The 11,958-nt window shown below is 29.8% G+C and overlaps 1 protein-coding gene across 2 annotated transcripts in view; it reads left to right on the forward strand.

The window, feature by feature from the left end:
- The window catches only part of LOC147073945 (G protein-coupled receptor Mth2-like), a 421,896-nt gene extending 417,215 nt beyond the window's left edge, over window positions 1–4,681 (forward strand). The window contains exon 10 of one of the 2 annotated variants that reach the window (XM_085944476.1): window positions 3,534–4,681. In XM_085944476.1, coding sequence (XP_085800602.1) covers window positions 3,534–3,638 — 105 coding nt within the window. In that variant the 3' untranslated portion in view covers window positions 3,639–4,681. The remainder of the gene's footprint in view (window positions 1–3,533) is intronic. The other variant, XM_085944477.1, reaches the window with a different exon arrangement.
- Window positions 4,682–11,958: the final 7,277 nt, after the last annotated feature.

Consider the following 11,958-nt stretch of genomic DNA (forward strand, 5'->3'; position numbering starts at 1 on the left):
TACTAAAGTCGCGCTATAGTTCATCACCATAGTACATGAACACTTCTAATATGATATCGTATTATACTTTCAGAGTCATTCAATTAGTTAGTTACATGCATGATTATATGTGCAGATATTGTCAAAATTAGCCTAGAATACTTAATTGAATTATTGAATATTACGAGTATATTCTTTGTAATACTTTAACAGGCAGGCCCAATGACAGTAGTGTATTTATTAATATAAGTGAAACAATCACAAACACCCAAGCTTTGAGAAAATCACATAAATATATTGTGTCCTCACCGGGAATCAAAAACGGAGCTACCATATGAAAAGCCAGCGTCTTTGGAGGAGAACGAGGATTGTTTTTTAATTCTACGGGTTTTCTGAATATGAGATCCTGGGATTGCAAACCCAACTCATAACATTCCTAACAGTTGCAGTCAAAGCCATAACTTTCTTGACTTTTAAAACCATGCCATATTGTATAAAGGGATACGAAACAACCCTGCATAATCAGTTTTTTCTGGCATACTTTTAGGTCACCTAGTGCCTTACACATAAATGCTCATTAACGACCTTCCTTTACTTGATCCAAAATCTTTTCTAATGTAAACGCACCTTATTCACTTAACACAATCATTTCCAAGAATCTTTTGTTGAAACTTTATTTATTAAGCACACAAATTTATTTTAACGGTTCGAAAATCATTGATCAAGTTATGGAAAGTTCAAAATAACTTAAATTGAAATAAATTAGGCGGGAATACACTGGCATGGTGAGTGAGCTAATTTAAAGGAAGAGTTTTCGAATAAAAGTATTACATCCATCGCCTTCGAAACAATTTCTTCATATAAACTTTTATTTCACTGTGGGGTATATTTGTATATTTATTTATAAGTACGAGTATGTTCAACTTTTTGAAATGCATTTTTATATCCCTCACGGTCGTCACAATGCAGCCATATTAATTTACGATTTACCAAGACAAATTTTCGTTGCCTGCGGATTTTATTATTTTGGCAAGTTCTGTATTTTTTTTATCAAAAAAATATCTCATTTATAATTTTAATTATACAGGCAATACTTGTAAAGTAATATGTTGGCTCCTGGGCCTACACAAAGTAGAAGTTATATGATCAGTTACAAAAGATGGTCATTACAATAGAGTAAAAATACATTGGAAAAAAAGAAAATATATCGACTGCTTAACCTGCAAACCAGCCAACTGCACTTTTGACCAAAAATGAGATTTTGATGGCATTTTGTTATAAAGCATGTTTTCTATAGGCTCACACAAATTTTTAAACCTCTTAACCTATAAATAAATTCTTTATCGTTCTTCACACAAAACAGCAAACTACAAGTGCCAAATTTGCTATATCGTAAATGGAACAACTCCATTATTTACATAAATTTTCTTTATATATATAAAGGAAGCTAAAATAGTGTATTAATTCATAGTGCAGCTTATTTAAAAAAAAAACCAAGTGTTAAATTCCGCTCAATAGTTCAATTATTAAGTTTTTCTCTTTGTTGAACAATTTTCCCAAATGGAGTTAGCCGGTTTGAAAATTAAGCAGTCGAATTATGCATTTTTGTCATCCACGAGATCAAAATTGTGTCCCAGTACTAACCAGGCAACCGTAGGTGAAAAATAATACTGAAGAAATATCGATTGTTTAAATACTGATATTTATCTATCCACACACAATAAAACATTGGAATCTTTCTCAACTGACTAAATCAGTGTGTGAAAGGCGAGTCAGAAATGATTTCTAAAAATTGAAAAATGAGTTGGACAAGTCAAATATTGCTTTTGTATTGCTTTTCGTAAATGAGAAACCAACACCGGTTAATAAGTCAATAATTTAACACTGAAATCTCATATACAGTGAAGTTTTATGAGACTTTTCTCCCTTTTACTTTCGCATACAATAAATCGTCACTGTTCTGGCAGAAGACACTAATTTGAAAAAATAACATATTGAGTTAGTTATACCAAAATGTTTCTTATTTCAAACTTTATCGTCTGGAAACCTTCTTAATAAATAAACAGTCTTTATTTTAAAGTCATCCTTTTTACGATTACTTAATAAACTCACATGATAGACCATTTCAAACATTTTAACAACTTCAAAGTCAAATTACTCAAAACTAATATTCTCCAGTTAGTGTGTTTTGCCAGAACAGAGACGAAATATTGTAAATATTTTTCCACCATTAACTCACTACTTTCAACATAAGCCATATGCAAAAAATATATAATTAAATGTGTATTCAAAAATCTACTTATTCTTGAAAAGAATTTTTTAATCAATATTCACTTCGACTGATCCACAAAGAGTCAAATCATTTCCTTGTAACATAAGAGTCGGTTAGATGTTTTTGACAGTAGGTACATATGAATCAGATTCACGTAAAACGATTCTTTTTTACAATAGGCTTACGTGATTCTTAATGTTATGTTTGTATGAGGGAACTAGAAACATGGTACCTAGCTACAAAGGTATTCATTGCATATACCTACATATAAATTTATATAATATATATTATTTATGTATAATTTTGGCAGATATTTGTGTAATCAGTAAAATATAATTATAACGATCCAAAAAAAATCAGAATAGTGGTGTCAGCTCTATCTAGCCTAGGTACCCATTATTGACGTATTATTAAAATATGGACGAGCAATAAACACATGAGAATACTGGTGGTTATGGAAAAATTTACTCTGCCTGCAATATAATAAGGCTCAATTTGCAAAGTACATTAATTTTCATACGTCATCATTGTTTTGTTTTCTCCGTATTTAAAATCTTTTAATTACATATTATATAATATGTACGAAGACTCAACTCTACATACATTTCAATAAGAACGATTATTACAGTTTTTTGTAAGATATTTATAACATTTTGTAAAAAAAAAATGAACAATCGACTTTTATCGTCTGGTACATAAATGAATCGTTTTCAAATTAACCACGAGGAACCCCGCGTAACCTGGTCGTACCACTTGATTTGTATTGCATGACTCACTGAATGCTGCAGATAAGAATACAAAGACAAACGCAAAATAGATGTATTATAACTATATATAAAAATTTATTATAACTTCTAATTAAAAAAAACACACACACAATTTCATACACATCTCTTATAAATTTGTTCCCTGTACCTACAGTAAAAAAAATTACCTGCGGCTCAATCTTCTTCAGTAGCTACCTATTTTATATATTTCTAAAAATTCAAGTCTTTCTGGTGTCAAAAACTTTTTTGTTACCAAAAGCTTTGTTATAATGGGGTCCCACATTTGTTAAGCGTATGAAAGCAGAATTTGAAATTTCGCTACTAACCACATCTAATAATAATTGTATTTAGGTATATATTATTTTTATAATTGTATGAACTCGACACTGTATTAATTATCTCCTTTTGTATACAGAGGCTATTCCGATAACAATATCAGTTCACTCAATACTTACTTTTAAATGTATATATGTAAATTCTTTTTTGATTTTCATTTGTTGTTTTTTTCATTACAGACCAAATTTTTCAACGGACAAACGCAAGTGCCGGCACGCGACAGCGAGTTGGTATCCATCACTGCGAATGGACTCTCCAATGGACACCCGAGCACGCCAGTCTGAAAAAATAAATTACCTACTAAAATTGCTTATCTATTAATTATTGTTATGTATAATATGCTAGTTAATTAAGTATTATTTACTACATATGTTCATAATGTTGGCCTGTGTGATGATTGTGATAATGACATATATTACTCGTATAATGTATATGCTGTTGAAATATGTAATAACTACAGAACACTAATCTTTAGGTAGTCAGTTTAAAAAAACTGTAACTGAGAGCCAAAGTATCCTAAGTAAATTTGGTATTTGCCATTTCAGATTTCTGTCGTGTTTCGTACTTAAAAATTGAATTGAGTTTTAAAGATATAATAATCTGGGTACAAAATTTGGACTCAAATTATTTTAGGCAAAAATCGGACTTAAGGTACATTGGTTCTGGGGTACAGAATTATTTTTTTAGCGTTCTTTCTTTTCACCTTTTCACACGAAAAATAGCTTTTTATTTAAACCTTGTTGAACATAATAATCAATGTTTTTTAAATATTTTTTTAAGTCCACGTAAACTACAGACATATTAACTTAATCAGTAATTGATCGTGTTCTTCCAATTAATTTTTTAATTCACTTAATGAGTATTATTTTATTATATATGACAAAAACATGCTTTTAATATGATCATTGAATATTCATAATATTCTGTTTGTTTCCTCTAATAATAATAATATGTACGTTTTACTCAAAGTTAAATGGAATAAAAAAATCATTGATCAATAAAGATATAGTAACCTACAAGAAAGTGAAATAATAATATGTTGTTTACAAATAATACATTCGCATAATAACTACAAGATGGTGGAGCTGGCCAGTGTTGCTGTCCAATACTGTGTATTCCCAATGCTGTATATAATATGTATACTTGAACATTAGAAAAGTATATTTAAATCGTAAAAAAGATCATTTTTTCCATAACCAAGTAGATAGTTAAATTTAATATGTGCACCTGAGAGCCAATGTATCTTGTTCAAACACAATTTAATATTTTTTGTGGATTTACATCTTTATGGTTTTATAAATTTCAGGTTTCAGTTATGAATAGACTCAAAAGGTAAAATTATACGTTTTTGGTTAAAAATCAGACTTAAGACATACTGGCTCTGGGATAAAAATATTAAAATATTATAATACACATTACTATAAAATGTAAACGCTCTCAATGCGTACACCTATGTACGTATGATCTCGTGCATGCATATGCAAAATAATATATATAATTTGAATGAATTAAAACAAATATTCTTTTGCATAACAATCATGATCATCACTTTACCACTTTTATTTTTACTACAGTATCAAACTGATATTTCTATCTAAAAAGCTATTCATTAACATAAAATAGTTTTACTTTTTATAATTTAATTATACTTATATATATATATATCTATAATAGTATACTTTTGTTAATTATATTGTATTGATATTGTTGAGCCAAATAGCAGTAAGGGACAATTTGCAACTTTACATAAAGCTCTCTCACCTACAGTAAATAATTTTCACACACACACCCTACCAAAAGGTTTTACTTTTTCACAGAATAAATTCTTTCTGACAAGACTTTTGGGATTCTGAAAGGGAATTCTTAACAGTTTAATCTAACAATTAAGAAAGTGTTTTTGTCAAAATGTCCTTACGCTTTTTTGGTTTAGTAATCTCGGTAAGGTCATGATAAACCTTATTTGGTTTTTAACCTTACGACAGCTTGATACTCAAAATAGCTACCGACACTTACGATGATTTGGCACATGGTTTTGAAGCATTTTTTTTTATTTTTAAAACAAAAAATAATAATACCTACCTAATACAGGTATTAACATAAAAATATATATTCTCGAATAATATTGGCATAATTCATTCAAGGTATTTATTTATAAGAACCTATTTTATTTATAGTTCTAAATTTAATTTGAAAAATGTTATTAAATATAGATGTTATGGAAAGAATGATTGTTTTATGAATTTAAATTTAAATCATATTCGCAAAACATATCTGAACCTGAGAGACAGTGTATCGTTTGTCTAAAAACTCTTTCGGTAAAGCTTAATGTTATAAATATTATATGGCTTTTTAGTTTTGGGAATTATAGGTTTTATTATTAATAATACCCAAAAGGTGATTTCCAAAATTTAAATCTACACAACTCAGATCGCGATACAAAAACATAATTGGGAGCGTAAGTTCCTGAGATACGCGCCTATCTTTGAGAGGCCAATATCGGCAACTTACATTGCATCGCCTACATCTATTATTATGTATCTATACATAATAATACTTCATATAGCAGGTAATAAAACTATGGAAAGAGGCAATGGAACGAAACCATTTAAAATAGGTCAAGATAAGCCTAAGTTGAGCTAAATTAGCAACTCTAGATGGTGTTTATTGCCAAGTTAATCCAGATTGTTCTGCATCGCGCCCTAAGCCATTAATTATTGTAAAAAATAAAAATATTATTTTACTTTGTAAAGTATTCAATAAACTGCTCGATATCATTTTGATTAACATCCCTAATTTAGATTTTTAGAAATAATTAACTCGCTTAATGTATTATTTATTATCAAATTTTGATTTGAGACTTTGCTAGCCCTAATTTGGCTTATTATTTATATACTTAATTTACGTTCTTTATACGACAGCTTATATGTTATCATTACAACTGTATAAATGGCCGATTAACCTGTTTTTTTATTATCTTCATGACTTTAATGCAGGGGAATGTACTTACCTTAAAAAATCCAGTACATTCCATGCTAGAAGCGGTAAGAAGTTATAAGTAGTAAGGTGGGGTAAATATCGAAGTAAGTGGCACCTCCAAATTTTTCCACCCTAATAATCAACATAAAATATTTTATAAAATATATTTTTCCAAAATGGACCTCCTCCTAAACCATTTTTCTGTGTACGCGCCTGCTTTCATGACACACTCCGGCTTAAATTACAATACTCATACAGCTTGTCGCTGTTAGCGAGTCACGTGATCATCGCTGTGGACAGTGCATAGTGTATTTTTAGGTTCACTGACAATCAACGATTGAGCATTTTTAGAGTGGTCTCAGTGTGTCGTTCAGAATATTTTGTAATGAAAAAAAAATATAAATAATGACCCGAGGATGTAAATGTCGTATGTGAAAAATGAAACTTTTTCGCCGTCCTATTTAAAAGTTTTCCGTCGAAAATTATATAATTTTAAACGCAGTTGCCATTAATAGTTTAAACCATTTTGTTATACCTCAACAACACGTCTTGGGAATGGGACGACTGGCCTCCGGACAATTGGACGCCGCACTGTCGTAGACACGTGTAGACGAGGTATTTTAATCAGTTTCTATCTACTACTTTGTAGTTTGAATTCATTTTACTCTTAACATAATGTATTCTTAGAATTACCATGCCTAAGGCTTTATACCCACGGTGGCCGCGCGGCATAAGCGTTGGACTATAAAGCCGTGGGTCCCAGGTTCGAATCCAGGGTCTGGCAAGTGCACATATTGTTTTTCAATTTGTGTGTGTCATGGTATGGACCTAATAGGTTGAGCAAGTGGTTGACATCCATTTCTCGTAAAAAACAAAATCTGTCATTACAAACCTCCACTCTGTGGAGGCCCATATGATCCTATAAGGATCGGACATGGTCGGAGAAAAAAAAAGCCTTTATATAAAATAAAAAACTCTTTTTTCGTTGGAACTTAAACATATGCACGATTAAATCATTGTTTACGTCTGCATATTTACATTCTCACCAACTATTAAATCATAATATAATCATTGAAACATAAATAATAATATTGAATATTTTTTTTAAAAGTACCTATAAGTACCTACCTAACGTCTATTTATTTTCGAATTTTGTGGCGTCCAGTTGTCCGGTGCCAAATCATCCTAGACCCCATGTCTTGTATCACAATAAACGAAAAAATCTTTATTCTCGATTTAAGGCACTTACACTCTCGGGTCTAGATATTATTATAACCTATTATAAAGTATTATAATTAATTTATTATTCACATGGCATTTATTGAGTTTTTTTACGCGGAGCCTTGGTGATACACATATATATTTATACGTAAGTATATAATATAATAGGAAATCTAATATATGTATGAATAAGTATCTTCGACTGAATTACATATAATTAATTATGTCTATATATTATGATAATTATGACACAAAATAATATTAACATAAAAATACTTTAGCTTTAGTTATAAGGCTATCTAAATTTAAAAAATGAGAAGCTGGGTAGACGAGAAACATAAGTGGTAACACTGTTGATTTTTCATATATTATAAGGGTGTATTTATATTTTCCTTACCGCACATGTAGTGGTCAGAGAAAAATGTTTTTTTTTTGTAACATAAAAAAATAGTAGAGCGACCCAATTGTACTTAGGCCCCTTTTCTATCCAGCTCCTCAATTATTATGTTAATATAATATATTTCTTAACTGAACACTGTAAAAATAAATTTATAGTTACATAATAAAAATGTATCGATTACACCGATTTCATAATAATAATTGAATAACTTCATTGAAATATAAAATTATTAATTTTGAAAAATATTCAAAAATAGTTTTATTTTTGCACTATTGTTGTGATAACTATTTTTCTAATAAATCGTGGTAATTCTTTTTTTTTTAAATGACCATTAAAATTTTATTCTAAATCTAAATGCATCGTGGAGCAACAAGGCGCTATCTGATTTATTTCTTTGATGATTACATTTTCACATAAAATTCAATCAGCTTCACACATAACATTATGTCAATTCGCGTTATAAATTTTTCATACATTTAGTAAGTGAATAAAATATAATATACTTAATATGATTCGTACCTACTATAAATGCATAATTACTTAAAAAGCCGTGTTAACACGGTCCAAGTACGATCCAAGTACACTTGGACCGAGTGCCATCCAAGTGCACTCGTATGAGACATCTTTATACTAATTATTCCTATCTAAGCTAGCTTGGATGAGTAGAACGCGGTCCAAGTAGCTTGGATAGGACTGATAGGAGTAATTTGTATAAAGATGTCCCGTACGAGTGCGCTTGGATGGCGCTCGATCCAAGTGTACTTGGATTGTACTTGGACCGTGTCAACACGGCTTTACACCGAATAATTCATTATAAAAATGTAAATAATTATTCAATTTCATTTTTCATTGTGTACGTATGTCAAAAATTATTATGTTGTTTTCATAAAAATGATTCCAGATTATTTAAAAATACAATTTACTATTGTTATTATTTATATAGTTTCAACTATGTATTCAAAGATTTGTTACATTATTTAAAAACATAATATTATAGTATGCACATATTATAAAGGATGATAAAATTTGTAAGTATGTGAATTTCTGTTTTTATCATAAATTTACAAATTTAGCAGCGTCGGGTCCAAGCCCTCCGCATGAGCCGATTTTAGTGAGTAATGTTTTATCAAGTGCATAGCAAACACGCCAGTGTTGCCATAATATAATTTATAAAAACATCACTTGTAAAATTATAACATTGGAATAAATAATCGATATCTGGCAACACTACGACCGCACACAGTCACACATATTTTCGAATAACCCAGGAAAGGATCGCGGAGGAAGCGTGATGGGGGCGAGGCAAGTGCGTGAAAAAGTTCGTCATCTTTTGAGGGACAAACACTTGCAATAGCTCTATCTTTATTTTTCTTTCTATAATCTAAGGTCATTCATTCATTTACGTTTTTATGAATGTTTATAATATCTCACATTAAATACTAGCTCCAACTGCAAATTAAAATTCAGAAAAATCATAAACGTTGACATATTTCTTTTATTTTGTTAACTATCAATTCATGGTGGAACTGCATTGTATTATTGATTAATTTAATAAAACGCAATTTTTTTTATTACTTATTCCACTTTTATTATTTAATACATCTGGACCGGTTTTGTCCGCCTCAGAAGGGACATTTTCATTGTTTATCAATTTAAGTTTTGTTCACACAACCATACTTCCCTTAGTTCAATCTCAACTATCTTACAAGTTGCATAATATATAACCCTATATAATATAGCAGTGGCGATGGGTGGAGGTAGGTTGTTAAAATTCTACATAAATATTGCACGCCAAACTTTGTCAGTCATACTAATTTGTTTTCATTGAACTAAGAATAAAATTTGCAGATTGTGATGGTCAGTTTTTAAAATGTAATTAAACCCTGCCTAAATCAAACCATAATAGTTTAGATATGCCATGGGGGATCTGACAAAAGCACACCTTTTCAGTCATACTTATTTGTTTTCGTTGAATTAAAAATACATACCTATAACATATGGTGTTGGTTAGCTTTTTTTTTAATTCATTAAGTTCTAAACCAAACCAAAATCGATAATTATGTATCGTTTAATGTCTTAATTTTAGATATTTTATTGCTAAACAAATATTTTATACTATTATCTACTATGACTTATATTAGGCAGGGAGACAGTCTACCTCCACCCTTCGCCACTGAGATATAGTTGTAAATAATTGTTGTTGCAATATCTACTACTAATTTTATTCTATATGGACATAACCGTTCTTCACACAGATGTAATTGAAATTCTTAATATGATACAATAGCCGGCAGTGTGGTATACATAGGTATCATAGTTTTATTATTTGTCATATTATTTATCCCAGTTTAAGAATTATTTTCTTTTTCGTTTTATTTATTTTATTGATATAGATAGTCTAATTCCATAAATATGTGTAGGTACAAAAACAACCCTGCATACTTATAGAATCGTGCTTCATTGAAAAATATTATTAAAGTTTTACATTATGTTAATCTATTTTGTTGTTTTTATATATATTTATGGAAAGTATAAAATGTAATGTCGATGGTAGCTTCGTTATATCATAGTTTTTTTTTTATTTATAGCTACTGCTTGATTGTGAATTTAATTTAATAATTTATACAGCTTGGATCTTGTTAATTAATTTTTTATTGCATAACTTTAAATTTATGCAAAATAATTATTAGTAAGAATAACAAACGTTTTTAAAAAATATATACAAAACTGACTACGCAACATTTGATACATTAAAATGTTATAGCACCTGTACTCGTGCATGGATTTACTGGCATCAATAGTGCCAATAACTGTTTATACACGTAAAAGTTCTGACTGTCTCTCCAATCTTATTCTTCAAGAGTAAGCGAGACGCGATGTTGTCATTTTATGGTATCTACTATTTGACAGGTAGTGACCCCAATTAGTTAACCCCAAAATGAGTATAGTTATTTTTTTTATGCCGGCAGGCTCACGACTATCGTTCTACTGCGCAGGCGCAGATCGAAAAAATCCCTGCTGTCGCATAAAAATTCAGAGGCTTCCAAACCTTTTTGATTCATGCATGCAAGCTTACAACTGCAGAATAATGCATGTTTACCTATAAATTTTCTTGTTATGGCCGCGATGATACTACTGTTAACAGTAAATCCATGCACGTGTATTATTATGCTTCTTTTAAATTTGAACTAAGGTTAATTGTTATCCATACAGATTACAATGTATTGATTGAAAAAAACAACAAATGAATTAAATCCATTCGCTTTTTTAAATATTATTTTGAACCTCTACTATCACCAAGCTCGACTATACTCAGATTGAGCCGCGAAGCTGCAAATTTTTATTGTAGTGATAGTTGTTGCATATTCTTCGAATAGAATATGGTAAACTGTTTATAAAAAATACACAATAAACATTAATTAATTTGAACAAAATATTCAATCAAAAATCAGCATTTACTGTGAACAGTTTACCGCATTGCATTCGAATATAATCAGTAACTAGCATTACCATCCTAACTCACTATTCAGTACCCTGGTCACTCTAAATTACCACCGTGTTCACATTTAACTTCCAGACACTGTATATTTAAAATATAAAGTTTGTTATATTTACTTATTACTGACCGTCAGTATTTGTCATTATATATTATCTTGTAGGTATTTATAAAGCTTATTTATGTGTTACCTTTATGTAATTTATTTAATTGTAACTATATTAAACCGAATAACAATAGCATAATATACTTACATATTATTATATTGTTAAAAACTAGTCGTAAAAATATATAATATAAACTTTTATACGAGAATTATTTAATAAGTAAACCTAGATTATTTATAATTGTTTTATGCTACCATCCATTTTGAAAACTGTATTGTATAAGTAAATGTACAGGAGTTGCCAGATTTTGTCATTCATTTCACGCGGCGTCATGGACGACAACCCCATTGTGGATATTGGTCGCTTCCAAAAATCTCTCGATTTTCCATTTTCCGCCACTAGTC

The sequence above is a fragment of the Rhyacophila brunnea genome, unplaced genomic scaffold (assembly GCF_057557595.1).
Source record: "Rhyacophila brunnea isolate RB1 unplaced genomic scaffold, BYU_Rbru_1.0 scaffold_17, whole genome shotgun sequence".
Lineage (NCBI taxonomy): Eukaryota > Metazoa > Arthropoda > Insecta > Trichoptera > Rhyacophilidae > Rhyacophila > Rhyacophila brunnea.